At 44.8% G+C, this 25,743-nt stretch overlaps 2 protein-coding genes across 4 annotated transcripts in view; one reads left to right on the top strand and one right to left on the bottom strand.

Annotated features, from left to right (window-relative positions):
- Positions 1-18,684, bottom strand: part of SETDB2 (SET domain bifurcated histone lysine methyltransferase 2) — a 62,407-nt gene extending 43,723 nt beyond the window's left edge. Inside the window, exons 1-5 of one of the 3 annotated variants that reach the window (XM_083169668.1) lie at positions 18,429-18,684; positions 6,609-6,682; positions 2,314-2,439; positions 855-914; positions 117-207 (exon numbers count right to left, since the gene is read on the bottom strand). In XM_083169668.1, coding sequence (XP_083025794.1) covers positions 117-207; positions 855-914; positions 2,314-2,439; positions 6,609-6,678 — 347 coding nt within the window. In that variant the 5' untranslated portion in view covers positions 6,679-6,682; positions 18,429-18,684. Of the gene's footprint in view, positions 1-116; positions 208-854; positions 915-2,252; positions 2,440-6,608; positions 6,683-18,428 lie in introns of those variants that run through there. The other 2 variants (XM_083169669.1, XM_083169670.1) reach the window with 2 other exon arrangements.
- A 13-nt stretch (positions 18,685-18,697) lies between these two features.
- The window catches only part of CAB39L (calcium binding protein 39 like), an 84,762-nt gene continuing 77,716 nt past the window's right edge, over positions 18,698-25,743 (top strand). Inside the window, exon 1 of the mRNA XM_083169671.1 lies at positions 18,698-18,854. The gene's annotated coding sequence lies outside the window, so the exon portion shown is untranslated. The remainder of the gene's footprint in view (positions 18,855-25,743) is intronic.

Here is a 25,743-nt window from a genome sequence, read left to right as displayed (position 1 = left end):
CGCAGTAAGGGTTTCCTAGGTTATTTGCGCATGTGCAGTGGTAAATAATCCCTCAACTGTGCAAACATTGGCACTGTGTGCTCCCAGACTCAGGACCAGTGTCTCTGCATACATACAGTTCCGAGGTGATGTCAGATGATAACTTCTCTTCTATCCTTACTGGTGGACAACCCTGATCTTCTTGCAGCTCATCTGCAGTATTCAAACCTGCAAAAAATGTTACATTTATGGCCAAAGGATTTTATTATTTAGCTTTAGAGCCAAATGTGTTAGTCTTTCTTTCTGAGAATAGGAAGCATGTTTCATCCACTGGTTCATCATTTCTACAGTAAAAGGCACATACTGTACACACGAGGAAAAGTACTCAGAGTCAAGTCCTCCATATAAGTAGTGCAAAGACAGACAGCATAATATTCTGCTATAATATAGAGGAATGCAATCTCCACATATATATTTATATATAAATAGTAGTTAGGCTAGCGGGATCCGGTTAGCATACTAGTGGTCGGAATGCTGGGGGTTGGGAAAGCAACACTTATCAGAAGGCCAGCGATGGGATCCCGACATCACACAATGCCAACTTTTAAATTCCGACTGTCGGCGTCCAGATCGTAAGTATACCGGGGAGGGTTAGCATAGGCTGAGGGGGGTAGGGTATGGGTTAGGCCATAAGGGGGTATGATTAGGGATTGGCCAGCTAAAAATGCAACTGCAAACAAGAATGTAATTCCAAGTCACAGTCACAATAAGTTATAATTCTGGGACCATCAACCACGTTGACGTCAAATATAAATCAATGTGAGCATAACAGCATTTCATTGACATACTAATAATGTACAGTACTATGTACTTACTACATTCGCCGGTATCATTGTCGTCAAAATTGGTCACCCAGAATAAAGCTCTCATGTATTCTATTTTAAAAAAGGAAAAGAAAAAAGAAGTTTATGGGCAGAAACATGTTAGTCAATGCAGACTATGGAGCTAAAGCAGGTTAAAGCAATCGAATTTGCAGATTCCCCGATGGATGGGAACTGTACACACTGTGATCACTGTGGGACAGACAAGAGCACACCCCCCTCATGCTCGGGATATGGTCGGTTGGTGGACCTAAAGATGGTCGTTAGTCATTCAGTCGATATACTGCAAGGTCGACAGGTCATTAGGTCAACATGGTCTAGGTCGACAGTCAAAAGGTCGACATGCCCAAAGCATGGCGAGTGCATCGAGCCATGCGAAGGGACGCGGTGCCATTAATCCTGTGTCCATGTCGACTGTGTCGACATTGGGTCAAAAAACAGTGAAAAACCCCATGTCGACCTTTTGACTGTCGAGCTAATGCTTGTGTTGAACTAATGACCTGTTGAACTTGTCCCATGTTGACCTTGCAGTATGTCGACCTAGTGGGGTCGACCTAATGAGTGTCGACCATACAATCCATATCCGCATTTTCTAGGAGTGGCCAAGCCAAGGACTACGCTGCAAAGCGCAGTTTCCTTGTCATTGCAAACCGCCCTGCGATCCAACCTGAATCAGGCCCAAAGTATCTCTGTTGTCTACGAGAAAGAAAGTTTATTTGAAAATATGAACGGGTTGAACTCAAAGGCTTTAGAAATGTACATAAAAATAATTCTTAAATCTAAATGGCAGAGCCCTGGGATCGGGTATACGTGGCCCCGGATTATTAGCTAGACAGTGTTTAGATAAACGGTCAATAAGTCTACCTCAAAAGGTCAACAGGGTCAAATATCGACATGGAAAAGGTAGACGCATGATAAGGTAGTCATGCTTTTTTCCCACTTTTTTGTGTCAATGTGGACATGAACTCCCAATAAGTGTAACGCGGGTGCTCATCTATTGCCTGTCGACCTTTTAGGGTAGACCTATAAACTGTCCTATCTAGACATCGTGCGTAGATCAACCAGAACCAGTCAATAGGTCAACCACTATTAGTCGACAGTCAATAGGTGGACTCAAAATGTCAACACAAAATGTCAACACAAGCAAAAGGTCAACATGAAAAAGGGTTGACACAGGAACATTTTTTTTTAACTGACTTGTTCTTACTTCGCAATCCAAGTGGGCATAGAGTTAGATTCTAATAGCACGCAGAGCGCAGCGAGCCATGCGAGGGGATGCAGTACACTTTTACGGTGTACTCATGTCAACCTTTTGTCAATGTCGACCAATGGTGGTTGAGCTATTGACCTAATGATCCCCATCCATTTGAAACATGCCGGCCGAAAGCTCACAGCTACGGAAGTTACATGAACGAAGGCTGTATTCCTGCTGCTTGGGATCAGCCAACTCAACCTTGGTTTGTTGCTGACCCATCTTTGATTTTCTGCCATAGTAGCTGCAGCTTGTTCTGTACTTGTTTAAAGATCTCGTCTACTTTCCCTTCTTTGCGCTGATTCTGCCAGAATGTTTGTGCTTCACCTACAAAAACAAACATTTATATCAAGTGTCATCTGGTTGCCTAGATCAATATGCAAGCATTTCAGTATTGTCTATCAGTGCGTTATTTGCTATCCCTTAGGAACAGATTTCAATTGTTAACAAACTGTAATCATTTAAAAAGAACGCCGAAGGGTGTACCAAACGTAGTACAAGGCGCTGCAAGGAAATTGGAGAAAGCTGCGTACACTTCTGTACAGTTACAATAGATAGATCTGTCATCTTTCTAATCATCACCCAAACTGCAACAAGGAGCCAATTCTGAATTTTATTTTTTTCCAAAATAGTTTTTATTAAAGGTTTTGTTCCGTTAAGCACGGAAGGGGAGGGGGGTACAGAATAAAGATGGGGGGAGGGGGGGGGGGGGGGGGTACAATCCAAGGTACATTGACATATATAAGAAAAAAAAAACAACACTGAATGTTATAAGGAACAATAATATTGTATGGAACGGCAATGGATATAGTAACAATAATATGATACATTTTCTAATATGTATAAGTATACTATGATGATTCTCCAGTAGGTTAGGCCATATCAAATAAGAGACTTGCCCCTTCAGTTGAGGATATATAATCCTGCCAGCAAGACCATGCCCTCATTGTAGAAGAGGGTTTAGTGGAGGAGGGTAGGCCCATTGTTTCCATTTGGAATGAATGGTGAACTTTCCTGACAATTTTACAGAGTGGGGGGGGGGGTCCGGTTTTTTCCAATCCTGGGCTATCGCCGCCCGTGTGGCTATGAAGAGGTGGCCTAATACATAACATTTGAGGTGAGGAATATCTGATGGATAAACATGGAGTAGCGCCGGGAGAGGGGATTCTTGGACCAGGATTCCAAGGATTTTTGAGGCAAGGTCGAAGACTCCCCTCCAGAGTGATCTTATTTTCGGGCAGGCCCAGAAAATGTGGAAAGTGTCTCCTATGTTGTTACATTCTCTCCAACATAGATTTGAGATTGAGGGCCAAATTCTGTGCAATTTAGCAGGGGTAAAGTAAAGGTTATGTAAGAGTTTAAAATGCATTTCTATGTGGTTGCTGCATTTAGATATCTTATGTGATATGAAGATAGATTTTTTCCCACTGTTGATGGGAGAGCGAGAGCGCCAGGCTCTCTTCCCATTTTGTTTGTATAGAGGATTTAACCTCAGGGGTATCGACTTGCAGCCCAGAATACCAAAAGCTTATTGAACCCTTGGAGTTACCCATAGCTAGTTTTGTTAGGATATTTGGGGGGGGGGGGGGGGGGGGGGGGGGGGGAGTAATATCGGACCTGAAAGTCTTATAACGCTCTTAATCCAATGTACAATTCGATTATAAGAGAATAGTTCCCTGTCCGGGATGTTAAATTGAGTTTGGAGCGATCTAAATGGGGTTATTGAGACACCGTCCACCAATGTAGCGATAGAGTCAATGCCGCAGGCCATCCAATTGGATAGGTTTATATTAGACATTAATTTCGATAGGGCCTGTAGGGAAAGAGAGCCAATTCTGAATTTTTAATAATGTGCAAGAAAAGAATTTAATTCACTAAAAAAGTCACAGTTGCAAAGGTGGGACTTCCCTTTTAGCCACTGCAATTTTTATTGGCCCGTATCCCTATGGGTTCTCTTCCCCCTTTTCTACATCAGGCTCATAGAATATGGGTAGAGGTGGAGGTTTTGCTGGGGGATCCTACTTTAGATGCTTGCTCCCCTATTTGGAAAAACAAGAAGTTTACTGAGCTTTGTTTTTTGGAAGGTACAGTAGCTCTGGCTGGATGTCCTTTGGGGTCTCAGTGATAGGTCACCTTTACCAAGATGGGATATTACACTCCTGAAAATCTGGTGTCCCTGTACGGTAATCCCTGGCATTATTTCTATAGAGATTTGCAGCTACGTCACGTGATAACTGCACAGTAGGGAGATACTGTTCCACAATTCTCTGAAACCCCTGTTCATGCACCGGTCCGTAAGATGCAGAACCGGAGAAAGATATCAATTCTGTACTCCTCTCCTTCTATGGGACCGGAGGTTTATGTTCATTGCCTACTAAATGGGTGACTGATTTGGGGAAGATGAGGAATGGGCCCATGTGCTTAGTTCCCCTACAGGTGCCACAGCGTATGCCAGATTCCAGCAAATCCAACTGTATATTTTTCACAGGGTCTACTGGACCCCCACCAAATTGCTCCGGATGGGCAGTTCTGCGTCAGATGCATGCCCCAAATGCTCTACGGGTGGAGCTGGTTTCTGGCATCTGTTATGGCAATGTCCTCGGGTGTCTTTGTTTTGGACAGAGGGTAAATCCAATATCCAGGATACAGGTATTCAGCCACCTCTTCTGTCTCCTCGTATATGTGTTTTTGGTTTGGATTTGGAGGAGGCCCTTCCCACCCACCTCAAGTTATATGTTATAAATCTCCTTGCTTTTGCCCAAGTTTGGATTACCCGTGCCTGTTTGAGTTCTGATCCCCATCTCCAGCTGCATGGATTGCACTCGTCAATACTACCCTTTCACATGAGCGATTTAAGTATACTAAACAAGGTTGTAAGAATAAATATGCCGGCTCATTGTCAAGAGTCACATGATTATATAAAGTGTGGCGAGTGCAGCGAGCCACCGAGCCCGAAGCGTGGCGATCAGACGCGGAAAACGAGCCCGAAGCGTGGAGAGTACAGCGAGCCCCGTGAGGGCCCACGGTATACACGTCAAGTAATACCCTTGCGGGGCTCGCCACGATTCGGGCTCATTTTCCGCGTCCGCTCGCCACACTTTATAAAATCAACTCCACACCGATGTGGACAGTGGAGGTATGAACAGGTCAGGAGGATGCGTGCCACGTCCGCCTGCCATGCTTCGGGCTGACATGGATAGTGGAGGTGTGCTAAATCGCATTGCAGGCAAATCGTCTGCAAATCGCGATCCGCGACCAGTGCCACCGTGAAACTACACAAGTACCGTCTATTAAAAATGTGCTTGGAGTTCGGTAAACAAACTTTATCGGAAATGCGCTCGGGGTTCTGTATACAGTCTATTGGAAATGTGCTCGGGGTTCCTGTGCTGTGGCTAATCAGACGCATGAAGAGAATACTTCTTATGGGCGTGTCACTGAACTGGTCACAAACTCAGTCACTTAATCACTCACATTGGAGACATACTCAGATGCAGGGCCGGATTAAGTTTACAGGGCCTGGACACATAAGACACAGGAACCTGTCCCCACTCCTCCGTAGGGCGGTGCCCCTGCATATCACCTTCACCCTCATGGAAGCTCAGCACACACAGGATACGATCACTAGGATGACAAGCATTAGATCGACCACTGAAGGTTGACATGCATGAAGGTCGACTCGGGTTAGGTTGACAGGTACATTAGATCAACACAAGCATTAGGTCAATATGGGGGTTTTCACTTTTTTGAGCCGACAGGGAGGGAACGCGGTGCACTTCTTTAGTGTCCTTGTCGACTGTAGAAAAAAGTGACAAAGCCCATGTCGACTTCCCCATGTTGACCTAATGCTTGTGTCGACCTAATGACTCTATCAACCTTCATGCATGTCGACCTAATGCTTGTAGACCTAATATCTGTCTATCCTATGATCCATACCCCAGTGCCACATGCTGCCTCTACTCTCATACCTTAGCTTTCCCCAGCTGTGCTCTGCACGTGGTGTCCCTCCCTGTTAGTGATAGTGCCTGATCTTAACCCCCCCCCCCTACCTGGAGCTTAAAGGTGCCCATACATGGTGAGATGATGGCACCCATTATGGGCTGGATCAGATCGCAATGCATGCGTTTTGCGTGCGATGCGATCAGAAGGCAGTACAAAGAGTATGTGCAGCACATACTTTTTGTACTGTGCGATGAGATGCCCGTGGGAGCGCGCATTGCATCACACCGTGTATGGGCACCTTAACACTAAATACTATCCTAATCCCTAAACCTAACCCCAAAGCCCCCTATCCCCTTACTCTCCCCAAACCGTTTTATGATTAGGGTGCCGGCATCCACATCTCCATCGAAGCACCAGTGTTTGGACATGAGTCACGATTCGGGTGTTTTTGTTTTCTCTGCCGGCATCCCGATGACTGGGATGTTAAACGCATCCCCCTTTAAGGATTGCCTCAAAGCACGGCCTATGGAGGAGAAGATTTATGACACACAACTTACAGACAGAAAGGTCTTCAGCAGCGTGCAGGCAGGAAGTGGTAGGTGGATCCGCAGCTTCTGACTGTTTCATTTCCCTGCATAAACCAGAACATGTAAAATATAAAAACAAGCAGGTTCAGTGCAAATATTTGTAGTAGAGCTTTATTTTAAATAAGCAGTAAAATACATAGACATCATTTCCTAATATAAAACCAGCAGCATATTTTCATTTTAGACGCAAAGATATAAAATTAAGGTCTGTTCATTTCAAGTTGCTTTGAGAAGCTTACAGTGCATCTGGAAAGTATTCAAAGCGGTTCACTTTTTTTTCCCATATTTTGTTATGTTACAGTCTTATTCCAAAATGGAAAAATTCATTTTTTTCCTTCAAAATTCAACACACAATGCCCCGTAATGAAAACATGAAAAAAGTTTTTGGGGAGATTTTTCCAAATTTATTCAAAATGAAAATAATTCACAGGTACATAAGTATTCACATCCTTTGCCATGAAGCTCAAAATTGAGCTCAGGTGCATCATGTTTCCACTGATCATCCTTGAGATGTTCCTACAACTTAATTTGAGTCCACACGTAGTAAATTCAGTTGATTGGACATGATATGGGAAGGCAAACACCTGTCTATATAAGGTCCCACAACTTGGCAGTGCATGTCAGGGCACAAACCCAGCAAATTCAAAGGAATTGTCTGTAGACCTCCGAGACAGGTTTGTTTCAAGGCACAAATATGGGGAAAGGTACAGAAAAAATATCTGCTGCTTTAAAGGTCCCAATGAGCACAGTGCCCTCCTTTATCCGTAAATGGATGACGTTCGGAACCACCAGGGCTCTTCCTAGAGCTGGCCGGTTGTCTAAACTGCCAGGCATCATGTTTGGAGGAAACCAGGCACCGCTCATCACCAGGCCAATACCACCATCGTTTTTCAGCAGCGGTAACTTGGAGACTAGTCAGGATAGAGCAGGCATGTCCAAACTAAGGTCCTCTGGCTGTTGTAAAAACACCATGCTTTGTAGTTTCCTGTGTAGTTTCACAACAGCTGGAGGGTCACAGTTTGGACATGCTGGGATAGTGGGAAGGATGAATGCAGCAATGTACAGAGACATCCTTGATGACAAACCTGCTCCAGAGCGCTCCTGACCTCAGAATGGGGTGACAGTTTATCTTTCAGCAGGACAACGACCCTAAGAACACAGCCAAGATCTCAAAGAAGTGGCTTCAGGACAACTCTGTGAATGTCCCCGAGTGGCCCAGCCTGAGCCCAGACTTGAATCCGATTGAACGTCTCTGGAGAGATCTCAAAATGGCTGTGCGCACCAACACTTCCCATCCAAACTGAATAGGAAAGGGAACGGGCGAAACTGCCCAAAGATTTAGTAACTGTGCCAAGCTTGTGGCATCATATTCAGAAAAGTACGAATTATAACTCACCGATAATTCCTTTTCTTGTTAGAGATCCCATGGCAGCCATAACACTGGGATATCCTCCCTTCTCCTAGTTCAGACAGAATGTTTTTCAGGGACCGACCACCTTGGGTATAATAGTCTCCTCCTCCCTCTCCTCTGTGTCTTTCATTCGTCTCCGTTCTCACCGGTTTCTGAAAAACACATATATCTGGGAGGGATCTAAATGGCTGCCATGGGATCTCTAACAAGAAAAGGAATTATCGGTGAGTTATAATTCGTACTTTTCTTTTACGATCCCCATGGCAGCCATAACACTGGGACATACCCAAGCTTACAACAAATGGGAGGGAGACCATGATATATGCAAGTAATGATTTATTTCTCTAGTCAGTTCTCTTTCACTGACAGAGCTTCATTTAACACATGGTTCCCAAAGTGGGCAGTTGTTATATCCAGGGCATAATGCCTAGAGAATGTATGAAGCGACGACCATGTTGCCGCGAGGCATATGTCCTTCACCGACGCTTTGGCCTTCTTAGCCCATGACGTTGAGATTGCCCTAGTAGAATGTGCCTTTATGATAGAAGGTACTATTTTATCTTCATGTTAATAGGCGTACGTGATCACTTCCCTGACCCATCTAGAAATGGTCTGTTTGGCTGGACATAACCCTTTCCTTGGACCTTCTGGGATGATAAATAAATGATTTGTCTTCCGTAGTTTGGCTGTTCTCTCTTTGTAAATAGATATGGCTCGTACCAGATCTAGCATGTGCCAAGTCTTTTGCTCCTCATTCTCCGGTTCTGGGAAGAAGCTTGGCAAAGTTATATCTTGGTTCAGATGGAAGGATGATATCACCTTTGGAAGGAAGTTCGGGTTCGTTCTCAGGACTACCCTGTCTGGAAAGATCACCAGGTAGGGTTCTTCGACCCATAAGGCCTGAAGTTCTCCGATCCTTCTTGCCGAAGTTACTGCAATGAGAAACACCACCTTCCATAACAGAAATTTCATGGGAATTACTGACAGCGGCTCAAACGGTTCCTTTGCCAACACTTGTAGGACTAGATTCAGGTCCCAGGGAGCTACTAAAGATCTTATAGGTGGTCGAATCTTTCTCATGGCTCTAGAGAACCTTTTCACCATCTTCTCCTCCGCCAGACTACGGTCCAGAAGGATGCTCAAAGCCGAGATTTGCGATTTAATCGTAGCGGTTGCTAGACCCATCTTGAATCCGTCCACTAAGAACTGTAACACCTTAAAAGTTGGTATCTCGTGAAATTCTTCCTTAAATCCTCCTCAATTTAGGAATTTAAGCCATGTCTTATAGTACACTAATGATGATACCTTCTTTCTGGCCTCCAGAATCATCTCTACTACTTGATTAGATAGATCGTATCTCTTCAGGACTTTCCGCTCAATCTCCACGCCTTTAAGGAAAATATGGTTGGATCTGGATGACAGATTGGTCCTTGTATCAGTAGATCGGCTTGTATTGGTACACTCCAGGGCTCTTGCACCATCATGTTGAGAACCTTCGAGAACCACGCTCTCCTGGGCCAATTTGGTAAGACGATTATCACCTCTACCTTGTCCTCTGCTATTTTCTTCAGAACCTTGCTTATCATCGGAATGGGAGGGAATACGTACCCCAGCTTGAATTTCCATCTTACCGACAAGGCATCCATGGCTAGAGCCTGAGGGTGATAGAATTTGGAGTAGAAGGTCTTCACCTTTCTGTTGCCAAATGTCGCCATGAGATCTATCTCTGGTTTTCCAAATCTTCTCACAATTGAGTCGAAGGCTGTCTTGCTTATTTCCCATTCTCCAGGTAGCATTTCCTTGCGACTCAGGAAATCCACTACTACATTTTCCGGACCCGGAATGTATACTGCCGATATCGACTGGAGATTCAATTCTGCCCAAGCTAGAATCTTCTCTGAGATAGTCATCAGCATCTTGGCTCTTGTACCACCCTGGTGGTTTAAATATGAGACTACGGTCTTGTTGTCCGACATGACTCTCAAATGCGAATCTTGAATTACTCGGGAAAGCCTTTCTATCGACCTCCAGACTGCCAGCAACTCCCTCGCATTGGAGGATCTCTGACTCTCTTCTATCGACCAAGTTCCTTGAACTGACCTTGTTTGAAGATGAGCTCCCCAACCCGACATACTCGCATCTGTAGTCAGTATTAGGTACTCTGGACTCTCCAGTTTTGTGGATCTTGAGTCCAAATTCTTCGTCCACCATAGTAATGACCTCCTTGTTTTGTCGTGTAGAGACACCAGCTGACTTTCGTTGCCCCTGTCTCTTGAATAGTGAAGAAACTGCCATTGGAGAGTTCTCATTCTCCATTGGGCCCATGGTATTATGTGAATGCAGGATGCCATCATGCCTAGTAACTGGAACACCTGACACAAAGGAGATCTCTTCTTCTGAGACAGTAGTTTTGCTAAACGATGGATCTTCAGGCACCTCTCCAATGATAGAGCCACCGTGAACTCTCTGGTATCTATTCTTATTCCTAGAAACTGGATCTTCTGACAAGGTACTAGTTGGCTTTTCTCTGTATTGATAACCCACCCGTGTCTCTGTAGGAACTCGATAGTTATCTCGATGTTTCTTTGCACCTTCTGCTTGGACTCTCCTGTCACCAGAAGGTCGTCCAGATACGGCCAGATTTGGATCTTCTTTTGTCTCAATTCTGCCATTAAGGTTACCAACACCTTTGTAAATACTCTGGGCGATGTTTTGAGGCCAAAGGGGATGCACGTGAATTGGAAATGGCTTCCCATCACTGCAAACCTGAGAAATCTCCTGTCTCGATGACACACTGGTACATGGTAGTAGGCGTCTCGCAGGTCTATTGATGCTAAGAATTCGCCTTTCTTCAATCCCGTCATAATAGAGCTCACACATTCCATGCGGAATTTCAGAGTCTTTATCCATGCATTGAGATCTCTCAGATCCAAAATGGTTCTGAAACCACCTGTGCTCTTCTTTACTAAAAACAGGTTCGAGTAGAACCCTTTCTTCCTTTGGGATTCTGGTACTGTCTCTATAGCCTCCATATCCACCAACTGTTGGATCTTCAATAGCAGCTCTTGCCTCTGTTTTATTTCTTTTGGAGTCTTTGAGACCAAGAACCTGTTGCAATAGGGTACCTTCATAAATTCTATCCTGTACCCGTTCTTGACTATGTCCAGAACCCATTTGTCTCCTATGGTCTCTTTCCAGATCTCCGCAAACATTAATAACCTTGCTCCCACCTTCAGTGGATAGTCATGACCTTCCTCCTCTCCGAAAGGACTGACGAAAAGTCTGCCTGGATGTACTGGCACTGCCTCTTCTGAAGAACGGCCGTCCCAGCCTGTAATGCTAGGTACACACCAGGACGACTAGGGCCCGATCAGCACAATCTAGATCCAATTCCGATCAATCGGATGTAGATTGTGTGCTGATTGGGCCCTTTTCTGACCTGGTGTGGAGCGATTCCGATCCGATGCGCGGTCCCGCGGGTCGGTCGGTCGTTATTGAGATCCTACCTGCTGCAGGTAGGATCTCAATGACGACCATAGAACCGGGTGCGGGTCGCCATCGGATCGGACCCGCTCACGGTGCACATCGTGAGCGGGTCGGACGAGACACTGACGACCCGCTCACGATGTGCATCGTGAGCGGGTCGTCCTGGTGTGTACCCCGCATTACTCTTCGCGTCTCTATAGGCTTGCTTGCCGACACTCGGAATAGGGAACTTATTTCTCTTGTCTTGGGGTAATCTGGTTGACTTCCCCCCGGAAAGCTTCTGTATCATACTGTCCAGCTTAGACCCAAATAAATAAGTACCTTCAAATGGAAGTGTAATTAGTCTATTCTTAGACCCTGCATCCGCACTCCAAGGTTTCAGCCATAAGGCCCGTCTTGCTGAGACCCCAGCTGCCATCGTCTTCGCCGCTAATGAGACCGTGTCCAGAGAGGATTCACACAAGTATTCAATGCCTTTCTGCATGATCTCTACACTCTTAATCAGGTATTGCTTGGAAATACGCTCCTCAATATCTGTATGTAAATTAGTCGACCACAGTCTGAGTGCTCTCACCACCGAAGCTGTAGCCACACTAGCTTTGAGTGACGTCGCAGCTGTAGAATGTACTTTACGTAAAGCATTCTCCATCTTCCTGTCCATAGCATCTCTGAAAGCCGCCCCATCCTCTACTGGGATTGTGGTTTTGGATACAATTTCGGCTACTGCACCATCCACCTTTGGGACAAGGCACCAATTGAGCAGCTCCTCATCTTTATATGGGTACATTTTCTCCAATCTATTATTTGTTCCTATTCTTTTATCAATATTTGACCATTCTTTGGTTATTATGTCTCTAACCATCTTATGGACTGGAAAGCACCTGTTCTTCTTAGACTTATCCTGAAACAGTGGATTATCCTCTTCAGCGTCTACTGGCTCTTTAAAGTTCATAGCTTTATAAATTCTCTTTAACAGGCCCTCTACTAATTCCAAATTAAAGGTCCTGGAATCTTCAATTTCCCCAGGTTCATCCTCAGAATCCTCTTTATCGACAACTTCTCCTGGATAATCCTCTGCTTCCTGTGATAAATCTGCTTGTTCCCTGGATCTTTTAGGATTTTGACTCTGTGCAAACTCTTCCTTAAATACGAATGAATTCTTCATCCACTCCATAAGATTCTTTAATACATCTGTTTGCTCAACTTGCTTAGTGATCTTTGATTGGGCTTGCAAACATTTCCCACAAACTGTAGCTTTATCCGCTGATGAAAACAGCATATCACATGCCATGCAGGTACATGAAACAACTTTCTTCTTTGCAGTCCTCTTTTTGGGAGTAGGTGAAGCAGGCACACTATAAGCAAAGGAATAATTACTATCTATTCTATAAAAGAACAATCTAATGCCCATAAAAACCAGGGTTACCTCATTTGGGCATCAGCAGGCTTAGGGGAAGAAGGTAGATCCATCTCTGATCCAGCCTAGCAGACTCCTGAAAACGAGTGACAGTCTGCCAGCAGCACAGGTTTAAATAGCGCGCTTTAACCCTGCGCTCTCCGCTCTGTCAAGGCGGAACTAAAAAATCCAACCGAGTACCCGGGGAATCATTTAGCCAGCGCACCTGTGAATGCGCTGGGCGGAAGTGAGACATCAGCATGCTTCCGCCCCTTCTGCCTGCGGCGCTATTACAAATCCTTTCGCCGCGATGGAGCTGTAAGTTCACAGCATAGAATCCAGCCGCTGCTGCCCCTCCGCTATGGTCCCACCAGCGGGAGTGACCTGCCGCCCTCCTACCACGCGCCTTGTCGGCGCACTACAGGTACCATGTGGCGCGGTCTAACCGGCAGCTTCCAGCTCTCTTTTAGGCAGGTATACTTAGCTTGTATGGCAGGAACCCAGTCCACACTCCTTACATGCTCATCCTCTTCCCGGGCAGCTACCCTTCAGCTGAGGCTGATTCTGAGGCACCCGTCTTAAACAAAATTAACACCCTGTACTGTCTAACTAACGGAGACAGAAAGAAAAGACACAGAGGAGAGGGAGGAGGAGACTATTATACCCAAGGTGGGCGGTCCCTGAAAAACATTCTGTCTGAACTAGGAGAAGGGAGTATATCCCAGTGTTATGGCTGCCATGGGGATCGTAAAAGAAATACTTTGTAATTGCTGCCAATATATTGAATACTTGTGTACATGTGATTTCTTATGGTGACCACACACGCACCGATCCCGGCGGTGCGATGCTATGCGATGGGGTGCACGCTCCCGCGGCACCTCATCGCACAGTACAAAAAGTATGTGCTGCACATACTTTTTGTACTAGCTTTTTATCGCATAGCATCGCATGCACATCGCATGCACATCGCATGCACAAGGCATACGATGCAATGCTATGTGTGCTAGTTAAGCACAGAACGCACGCCGGGATTGATGCGTCTGTGGGCACCTTTAGTTTTTGTTTTTAATACATTTGCAAATATCTCCCAACACTTTTTTCACATTGTCATTATGGGGTATTGTGTGTAGAATTTTGAGGGAAAAATGGATTTATTGCATTTTGGAATAAGACTGTAACATAACAAAATGTGGGAAAAGCTAAGCGCTATAAATTCTTTCCGGATGCCCTGTAAATATAAAAGAAAACACAATTATTAATTATTTGTCATTGTACACAGTGGTTTGATAACTATACCAAGCAGAGCATATAACAGAGCAGCCACATTTTAGATGCATTAGTAGTGAATACTTACATTTGAAACAACTTGTCATATACTCCTAAGTACTAGCCAGTGCTAAACACTCTTCCTATAACACTATAAGACTAACCCCGTTCCTCATCTCTATGGCAGAAATTCAAGCGCTGTGCACTGTACATCAGCAGCCACTAATTGGCACCTGACACAGTAATGTAAGTGTCGCTCCGTTAGGGCGTGCGCAGCCGCTGACATTACTATTATGTTGTTCCATCACTTTGACAGGCTGGTAACCAGTACTGATATAATTAGCAAAATGACTACACTTGCTGTACATGGGAATCCACAGCCCAAACATAACACAGCCACTGAACAAATAAATGTCTGAATTATCATTATTAATGTTGAAATATTCCAAACTCTAGGTGGTAACTCTCTGCACTGTGCGCTTTGCAATCTGGTGGGACCATTATCTCGCAGAAATAAGGAAGACAATGGTCTATAATGGGGCCGACACACAGGGAAATGAGCGTTCTCAGTGATGCTAGATTGCTCAGCACACAGCAGTGCACAGCGATATGCTGCACACTGGCCCTGACACCAGCGATTATAGATTTATCCAGCCTACTGGATATTAAGTGATGGACGGCGGTACCGTGTACAATGACATGCTATCGAATGCAGCATGGCATACCCATTGCACAGTTGTACCGTGTTTTGCATGTGTGCACACTTGCAGATGCAGGGTTCCATCGCAGAGGGGCAGGGCGCATATTGCCCTTTAAAAATCGGAACCAGCCTAGCGGGAACACTAGATATGCTCTGCAGTCAGGCATGTGTTTGGTTCTGCATTGGCCTGGCACTCTGCAAATCAGCTATGCATCTGGATTGTGGCTATGGGATATAGGGTCGACATGCATCGGAGCGACCTCTGAAAGTTGACATGAGCCAAGGTCAACATATGGGAAGGTCTCCATGGGCTTAGGTCGACATGGTCTAGGTCGACAGGTGGTATTTCACTTTTTTCCCCGGATGTCAACACAGTCCACATGGACACCTTATTGGTGCACCGTGTCCCCTCACTTTTATTCTCCCACCACGCCCTAGTGGATGGTGGTAGAGCATGAAATACCGCCTGTCAGCACATGTCGGCTCAAAAAAGGTGGATAAACCCATGTCGACCTTTTAACTATCAACCAGGCCATTGTCGACCTAAGTCCATGTCGACCTTCCCGTGTGTCGACCTAATGACTGGATTGTCTGCCCAGCACAGATTAAGATGCATACCAATGTCCATGCTCAGGAAACATGTGTGAAGCAGACGACTATCACTGCCAGTCAGAATGTTTCATTTTTTATTTTGTTATTTTCAATTTATTTCACCTCAACATTTTTTTAAGTGGGTGAGATCAGCAGATAGAAGGGGTGACATTATGTCAGTCTGCATGTCCCTTTTGTAGTTATTTCATATAGCAAGCAGCACTAGAGCATAGTGCACATCATTATAGGCTTGATTCTGATGCAGGGTGCTGATGATGGATACAGTTGAAAAGTGTTTTGCATCTAAACCTGGATACACACCTACAGATCTATCTGTCCAATCTGTCTGGTGGGAACAAAAATCTGGTAATAAAAATAGGAGTACATGACAACCAGCCATTTGATCGCAAAGGCTGGAAAATGGAAAGAAAGATTGGGTACTTGTTTCCTAGCACGGCCACAATCTTAAGTAATCGTGTCCCTTAATTAAGGGACACGATTACCCCGATGGACCCGATTTCTTTTGAAATCAGGTCCATTTTGCCGGCTAGGAAACAAAAATCGGGGGCATCGCGTCGGTCGGGACCATTAACATTGGTCCCGACGCGACCGACGCGATGCCCCCGATATTTGCATTGACTTCAATGTTAAAAAATTTTTTAACATTGAAATCTTGTCGGGAACGGTAAAATATCGGGGGCATCGCGTCGGTCGGGACCATTAACATTGGTCCCGACGCGATGCGACGCGATGCACCCGATTTTTACATAGGATTCAATGTTAAAAAAAATTTTAACATTGAAATGGTGTAAAAATGTAAAAAAAATGTGAAATGGGTCAATATGACCCATTTCACATTATAAATGTCCCCGTCGTCGGCCCACGATAGACGGCAACCCGAAGCGTGGCGAGCGCAGCGAGCCCGCGAGGGGCGGCGGTACGCGTCCTCCGACCTTTTCATGCCCTACTATCCACTAGGGCGTGGAGTGAGAATAGAATACTGTGGCGAGCGCAGCGAGCCACCGAGCCCGAAGCGTGGCGAGCGCAGCGAGGGGACGCGGATACCTTCACAGGTAAACGCGTCCCTTCGCGGGCTTCACAGGTGTCCGTGGCGACGCGGACACCTGTGAAGCCCGCGAAGGGACGCGATTACCTGTGAAGGTATCCGCGTCCGCTCGCCACGCTTCGGGCTCGGTGGCTCGCTGCGCTCGCCACACTATTCTATTCTCACTCCACGCCCTAGTGGATAGTAGGGCATGAAAAGGTCGGAGGACGCGTACCGCCGCCCCTCGCGGGCTCGCTGCGCTCGCCACGCTTCGGGTTGCCGTCTATCGTGGGGCGCTGTGTACGCGCTTCAATTTGGGGGGGTTTGGAATTTTTTTCATTCAATCCAATGTAAAATTGGGTCCCAGGGACCCAATTTACATTGGATTTAATGAAAAAATCGGGTCAAAAATCAGTCGGTCGCGTCGATCGCATCGCATGCGACCAAATCGCATGCGATGCGATCGACCCGATTTTTTTCAGCACGACCACCCCGATCTTAATCGGTGTGGCCGTGCTAGGAAACAAGTACCAAAGATTGTTCAGATAAATGTGTTAAACCAAATGGATGTAACCAATGTGCCTGAATGACCACTGCCTGTTTGACAGTAAATGTTCGATTGTCATCTCCCATACATTGCCATATGTTTGTTCCCACCAGATAGATTGGACAGATACATATTTAGGTGTGTACCCAGCATTAGTTGCACTGCACATACATCTGGATGGTGTTTGTACAGATGTGCAGTACAGATTTAGACACACACAAATAAACGTATTAGTTGGGCCTTCCCGGACGATTACAGGGTCTTGGCTAATAAGATACAGATGTAATGTAGTATGGACATGTTGCTTAGAGGCGGCGTCACTCACATTAGAGGAGACCATACTCAAACAGATAATCTGCACCTAGCAGATGGTGAAACGGACACACCACTGTATTGCAGAATCTGTAGATGCTAAAAGTCTTTACGCATTCAGACACACAGATGTACACCAGGGAAAGGACTTTGTAGCGGCATTAGACTAAAGTCACAGACGCAACTGCAACAAAAGAGGTAAGGAAGGCTGCAACGGGTATGGGTAAAAATCGGAACCGCATAGAACCCTGGAACACCGGACAGGTTCCATTCATCAATTTCTGTCATTCCGGAGCTTGTAGTGTCCGGTCCCGGGGAGTGCCTGTCCAGGAAAGCTCCCTCTGACACCTGTCATCAGGGAGAGAATAAAGTCTCCCTGTATGCTCCGGGCATGTAGCAAAAGCCGGAACAGTCCGAACCACACGAGGAGTCCATGTCCCTGGTGAATGCAATCACAGGCATCCCCCAGGACCGGACACTACGAGGCCCGGTATGCAGAGTTTGATGTCCGGTACGGTTTTTACTTACCGTAGTCCCATCTGCAACTGGCTCCAAACCAGAATGAGGCCTTATGAGGGATCCCGCACCACTTAACAAACCTCAAAAGACCCCACAAATATTAAGGCTGCTTCCAGAAATTTCCTGGGCTGATTTTACATCCCAATCCGCGTTTAGTGTGACAGTGGTATTAATTAAGCTAATCAATGCAGTCATTTCCCTGTCATTTAATGCATATTTTCTAATTAGCAGTCAGTACTGTACTTCATCTGAACTTCATCAAAAGATACTCTGGGGGAAACACTAACTAGAAGGCGATTAGTTGTTATGTGCAGTGCAGCTTCACCACCTGCCCGCTTTAGTGGGTTACTATTAGCAAGCACACACGTACACCAGAGTAGCAGGTACAGTAGTTTAACCTGTGTTTTTTCAAATTGCTAGTGAACTACAATTACCAGCAAACTCTACCACCAAGCGGCTGAGCATGCACAATGCGATGAGACATTCTGCAGTGTAGCGTGACGCAACCAATACCCACCTGTAAACCTAACAGACTCCACCACCAGTTGTAAAACGTCAGCATCAGCAACGGCCGACCCGGAACTAATCCCAAATTCCCAACAGTGTACTTCCATCATGCTTGGTGCCATCTTGCATGTGGGCGGCACAATTCGTTTTGCCCATACTCAGAAGAATGGGGAGTTACTTCGGGCACGCTCGCAAGGGGAGTCATCCCACAGCTGACAGGTTGTCAAGCGTGTGCAGCCTTCTCAATAAAGCTTTGTCTGAGGCAGTGAGTGTACCCATGTAAACGGCCCCGCCCTCCCCAGTGTCAGTCACGGCCGTTGCCATGGCAACGCGCAGTGTCAGAGCTGGGCAGCGGAGTACGGAATACGGAAGCGGCTGCTCTTCCTGACACAGGAGGAGGTGGGAGAGCTGAGGCAGAAGCTTAAGACGCGGACAGGTCGGTGTGTGTATGGCCGTATGTGTGTGTCATGGGACAGGTGGTGAGCAGTCTGTACTGTGTGCTCACGCTGTGCGCGGGCTCCGGGTCACCGCCAAGCTTTATATGCTCTGTCGGACTGGGAGCTCCATCTCCTACACGCTAGAAGCCCCGTCATTTAAAGGCTACCTCCTGGGACTTGTGGTTCTACAGCAACTGGGTAGAAGTCCGGCCAGTGTCACGTTGTGGGTGTGGTGACTGTGAGCTGCTGGCCCTGTCACTGTGCTGTGCGGGGAGAGTGCCATCATGTGACGCTTCTCATTATTGTAAGAGTACAAAGCCTGCTGCTTCCTGTGTCTTAGACAATGTTCCCCAGGCATCCTGCCAGCTCCCATCACCGGGTTCTCAGTGCTGCTGGGCTCATAGCACTTCACTGTGATATGTGTTCCTGTGCTTTGTCACTTCTACAGTGTACTGTACTTATGTCGCCAAGGTTCCTTGTTATTACTGCAGTATGCTCTGTGCCTGGTGCACCTGTGCCGCCTCCTGCGCATACTGTGTGCCTCCTCATTGGTCTCTGTGCTTCCTCATTGGTCTCTGTGCCTGGCACACCTGTGTGCCTCCTCATTTGTCTCTGTGCCTGACACAACTGTGTGCGTCCTCCAGGGTCTCTGAGCCTGGCACACCTGTGTGCCTCCTTCTCCGCATAGTCTGTGCCTGGCGCACCTGTGTGCCTCCTTCTCCGCATAGTCTGTGCCTGGCGCACCTGTGTGCCTCCTCAGGGGTCTCTGTGCCTGGCGCACCTGTGTGCCTCCTCAGGGATCTCTGTGACTGGCGCACCTGTGTGCCTCCTCAGGGGTCTTTGTGACTGGTACACCTGTGTGCCTCCTTCTCTGTATACTCTGTGCATGGCGCACCTGTGTGCCTCCTTCTTTGCATACTTTGTGCCTGGCACGCCACCTTCTCCCTCCTGTATTCTGTGTGCCTCCACATACTCTGTGCCTGGCGCACCTGTGTGCGAGGTCCTCTGCATTCTCTGTGCCTGGCGCACCTGTATGTGAGGTTCTCTGTGCCTGGCGCACCTGTGTGCCATCTCCTTCATGTACGCTGAGACGGCGGCACCTGTGCACCTTCTCCTCAAGGTGCTCTGTGCACGAATGTACTGGTGTGCTTTTTGCTCAGTGTATTGTGTGCTTGATGGATTTCTGCTCTTTCACTGTAGTTTACTCTGTGCATCTGTTTGCGCTCTTCTGTGTACTTTGTGCAGTAGTGTACAGTGCACCAGCATGCATACAATGTGGTACAGTCTTCATTGGAGTGTGCTTATGATTGTACTTATTTGATTTAAAATATGAATCACACCCTTTGCATATTTTTAATCTATGTAATCGAATCAGTAGCATCTTGGATGCTTTAACCAACCCTACTGCCACCAGCAACCATGCTATTTCATGTTATTTGGCCTGAAAAATGACTGCACCGTGACCAATTCTGCATGGTTTGTGCATTGAGTTGCTGCCACATGATTGACCGATTGTTATTCGTTAGCTCCATATATACACAAAACTGGTGGAAAATGGTGAAACTGCACCATAGTATTTTTTTTCTTTTTTAATTTTCACAAGTTTTCTGGAAGTTTTGTTTAAAAAAGTTTTTATATAGCTAATTTAAGAACCTGAAATTTATTATGTATAACCTCTTAAGATTTATATTTGGCATATTAAATTTGAAAGTAGTTTGACAGTAATCCTATAAATTGACTTGATTTATGTGCACAGTAGTTTACATCAGTTAGTTATAAATATTGTTGAAATCATGTTAAACTCATAAAGCTTATGGTAATCTCACCACAAGCAATGTAGTAACAAATATGTTATCCCCCTCAATGTCTTATGACTGTATAACAAGTACAAAGCACTTCATTATATTACACAGCTTATTGCATTACTGGACCCTTTCTATCTAGTAACATGTGACTTTATTACCTGGCATTATTAATGAAGGGAGATGAAGAGTTTCAAACAAAGAGACAGTGTTTCCTCTTGACATGGAAAGGAAGAAATAGTAACTAGTTTCTATACAGATTGTTTTGTAGCATTTGCACAACTAGGAAATGCACTTATGCTTGGTAAGTAAACGTTTCAGAATCATGTTGTCAAACAGGTTTTTCATTAGTTCTGTCTGTATTCTTCCTCAGGCTTAAAATAAATATCTTGGGTCACATTGGTTTTAATTTAAAGTGTAACTATAGCAGAATGAAATATTTTGCCGCCAGCAGTGTATGCTGCATGTGGTTTTATTACATGACACTAAAAATAACATTTGGCGCAAATTCTTCTTGATACTTTATATTTTATGTGATGTTTGCTTTCCATATGTAAAGCTTCTGTCCACCCACTCCTGGCAGCTTCCGGGCCTTAAAGGCCAAGATTGCAAAACTGGTTTAACTTTCAATGATGTCATGTGAATACTTATTTAAGCCGTCAAGTGATTGTTTTAAAGGAGCTGCCCCGTTTTGTACAGCTGCTCCTATAAAATGACTGGCACATATAAAATGACTTGCACATATAAAATGTCCTATTGTACTATGAAATAGAGCCGCTAATATAAATGTAACTATAAGGCCCAGAGAAATTTTAACTGTGCCCAGTGCCACCCTCTTTTAAAAAATTCTACTGTATCTTGTTTTAATTAAATTTGGTATAATAAATGTATTTATTTACAGTTTCTTACATAGCTCAGCAAATTCCGTTGCGCTTTACAATAGGAATCAGTTATAAAACAAACTGGGTAGTAACAAACCAACATACAGTAGGTGGTAGGAGGGCCTTTACAATCTAGTATAAACCACTTTCCACCTTCTCTTAAGCCCCGTACACACTGGGTGCCTTTCATGTGAAAGCCGCTCAGTTTTCTCGTCTGAGTGGCTTTCAGCATGAAAGCCGCCCAGTGTTTACAGGTCAGCGATGAGCAAATCATGGCTGCCAGCCGCCGCTCAACTGCTGGTATTACCAGCAGATGAGCGACAGAGTGGGCAGCTTTCCATAGCCTCCTGCTGTGGAAAGCTGTCCACCCCTGGGAAAAATGGCTGGGGAGGGGGGTAAAACCGCTCAGTGTGTATGCACTGAGCGTTTTTCAGTCCAGCTATTTCCCCCATCATTGTGCACCATATACACCCAGTGTGTATGGACCTTAACTGTGGAATGTGGTTCACTAAAAATTGAAGGCCCGGGCGAAAATCGCTCAGTGTGTATGCCAATTCTAAAAGGACATCTATTTCCACAAGTATAAAAACTTTTTATAAAAGTACTTAAGAAATAGTCCAGTCTAGGGCCCTACTTCAACACCACCACCCACCTTTTTTTTTTTTATTTTTTTTTTTTTTTTTATATGTGAGACTATTTTTTCATTTGACTTTGGCCTGCAGATGTGTAGTATTATAGTACTAGCATGGCCCAGGAAACGCTATGAAGTCATTTCTGTCAGTTCTTTATTGATGATGGCTGCCTTAGCCTAAAACATTCCACTTTCAATGAAGGGTATTCATAGCAGTAGCGGACTTCTTGGCTGGCTTCAGTGCCACTTGCTTCATATATAGATCAGTTATGTAGAAACCTCTGGATGGAAGTAAGGTGCTGTACGGTATGTACTTTTTACCATTTTTTTTTTTTTTATCACGGTGCCCTTGAGTATTAGGGGTGAATTTACTAGTCCACATTTGATGATTGGCAGCCATAAACAAAGGTTTGTTGCCTATTACATTGAAAATAAATCATTTGAATTGGTCCTGGATCGCCAACAAAAGGCACCGCTGCAAGTGTCACGAGAAACCCCAGGATGCCAAGGCACTCAGTTTAGGAACCATTGGCCTAAACCTAACCTGCTCTGCATATTATACGATAGGGAGTCCTCACCTATGCTGGGAATCTGGCATCCTCATCCATGCCAATGTTGGCTTTCTGACAGTTGGCAATATCCCATCCGCCGGAATCTTAACCGCATCTCTTTAGTGACTACCCTTCCACAAGCTAACTGTCTTGATGCAAACCTACTTATATAATGAGTGCAATTGGTTCCCTTTAATATAAATTAAAGGGGATGTCTGTGGCTTCAGATGCAGCAATCAGTAAAATACACATGAAGGAGCAGAGGACACTCTAATCCACATTCTGTGTTCAGACAAACAGTATACTTTCTTCCCGATTGGTTATATGCAGCGTTAAAGGAAAAACTGCCTAAGCATTTTTGTATCGTTCCCTCAGGGTTTTTTTTTTTATTATTTTTTAAATGTATAGTCAAAATAATATTTCTTAAAGAGGTTCTTAGTATTTTCCATCTTTTCCAATCTTCTGTACATAGTTGAGAACCTGACTATGTTGGGCTAGTTGTGCTATGTTATACTAGGCTTAAGGACCCTCCGATGGATGGATGGGTGAACGTTTATGCGGTACTTGTGTAACATCTGAGCGTTATGTGATTGTATGCCTTAACTTAAGGCATACAATCCGATGCGATGCTACGAGATTTTCGGCAAAATCGCATCACGACCAAATCGCATGCGATGTGATACACGCGATTTTCCATAGGATTCAATGTTAAAAGGGTCCTGTTCATTTCCCCACTATACAAGTGGGCATAGAGTTGATTTTATATAGCGTGGCGAGCCACCGAGCCCGAAGCGTGGCGAGCGCATGCGGATTACTTAAAATGTATTCCGCGTCCCCTCGCTACGCTCGCCACGCTATATAAAATCAACTCTATGCCCACTTGGATAGTGGGGAAATGAACAGGACCCTTTTAACATTGAATCCTATTGAAAATCGCGTGCATTGCATGCGATGCGATTTTTCCGACCCGATCTCAAAATCGGGCGCCCAGATATTACACAAGTACCGTTTATGCTTATGCATTTCTTGTTCCACCTAACCTTGCCAACTACAGCAGGGCAGGAGCTGCTGCAGCAGGTACAGAAGATCCCGAAAACCCTCAATGAATAAGCAAACAATCAAGAGAAAAATTAACTGACTGGGGATCGATCTCGCAACAATATCTTTTGTTAGTCTGTTTGATTCACAGACTACTACTTATTCGTTTAAGGGTCCACTTTAGGGAGTCTCTTTATTGTGTTGTATTCAGAAAGTCCTAAGCTTTCCAGCGACATATAACAATGCATGAAATAGCATGGACTCTTTTGGCAGCATCCTTTTAAGTGCTCATCCGAAGACTCATCTTCGAACTTAGATTGTCCCTTAAGATGATACGGTAGTGTGCAAAGTTTGAAGACTATTAAAGTCGAGATTTGTCGTGGAACACACACACACATTGTTCAATTATACTTAGGTAGATGCTTTTACATGTTCATAGATCTGTAGATAACCCTATACACAAATAATCCACCTAATTAAATATTATGTAAAGATCATCCAATTTTCACTTCTATTTAGCTGCTATTCTTTTTCGACTTTTCCTTCTTTTATTGTCTTTTTGTTTTTTATATTTTAATACTCCATATTTAAGTTTTTTTTTTTATTTTTTTTTATGAGCTGCCATTTTGTGTCATGAATATCTTTTTAGTGCACAAAATGGTTACCTGGACTGCGTAGGTGTGTAGACATAGCTATTTTACCAATATGTGTAGCTGTGTTCCCAGCTGACAGCCTGGCAGTTAGAGATTAGTTGCAGCTGACATAGATTACTATTTTTACTATTATAGATTACTTTGTATATGACCTTGTTGTAATACGAATAGCCATATTTACTTTAGGTTTGCTAATCATTGTAAATTCATTTTGCTGTCTATTTTCTGTTGAAAGTAGGATTTGTTAAACCGCTATTGAATTACATGCTGTTCTGGCCTGATAATTATTAGTCAATTCAAGTCTGTATGTTTCCATAGACCCCCAACTACGATTATTTCAATATTATGTCATTGTTTTATGTAGGTACACCAAATTAAAGGTTAAAAGCTCCTTGATCTCTATGGGATGAGATCAAGTTTGCTATTACTTCCCTTACAATACAACTTTAGTTTACAGTCCTATAGTGCTGCATAGAAAATTCTGCATTATCATGACGCAAGGGGGACAAGTTGTGCTGCTGCAATGGCAACACGCCACTTCATGACTAACAAAACTGACCCCTATGAGTGTTCATTGGTGAAATACATGAATAAAAGAGGAGGAGAATAATAAAAATAAGTGGTTGGCATTGGGCACACAATAGAACAATAAAGGGTACACACAACTGTGTTTAGTTCTAGCTTTTTAGATATGTTTAGCTAACAATTAGCAGCACAATTCTTAGTACCCAATACAGCTGAGATGTAGGGAAGCAAAGGAGCTGGTTGTCATTGGTGGAGGAGAAGGAACCACAAGTGAGAAAGATATAGATGGTAGCTGAGTAAGGGCCAGATGTGATCAAAAAGTGATCGAAGAATGATAAACAAATTCAGCCTGAAACATGATCGTTAAGAGCTGGCTGCTTGTAACTGAAGTTCCAAGGATCTTACAGTCTCGATACAGACAGATAACGCGGTTCAGGCAAGGAGGCCTAGAGGCAGGAAGTAAGGATGGCAAGGGCATAAAGCAGCAGGTATGAAGAGCAGTTTCAGTAGGTTTTTTTCTAGACGGTGCTTTGAACATGTGGGTTTTCAGTGCCAGTATGAAGCTTTGTAAGGTTGGCTTTTGCACTTCTTCTCCACGGGAGGTTGTACATTGGCGATATGTGCTCCATTCACATGGGCCCTGATTCTGGTTGACCCGGTAAGCTGCAAGTTTCAGAGGGCCTGCCCTGCCACCCACTGAATCGCCGCCGTATCCCCTCACAACCAGCACACCTCCCGGCCGAAGTCTCATTGGAATGCCCGACTATATATGTCGCCGAGTCCATTTGCCCGAGGACCCTGCACATG

This window comes from Crinia signifera, chromosome 2, assembly GCF_055691185.1.
Source record: "Crinia signifera chromosome 2, ASM5569118v1, whole genome shotgun sequence".
Taxonomy (NCBI): domain Eukaryota; kingdom Metazoa; phylum Chordata; class Amphibia; order Anura; family Myobatrachidae; genus Crinia; species Crinia signifera.
This window is presented reverse-complemented; position numbering and strand designations above follow the sequence as displayed.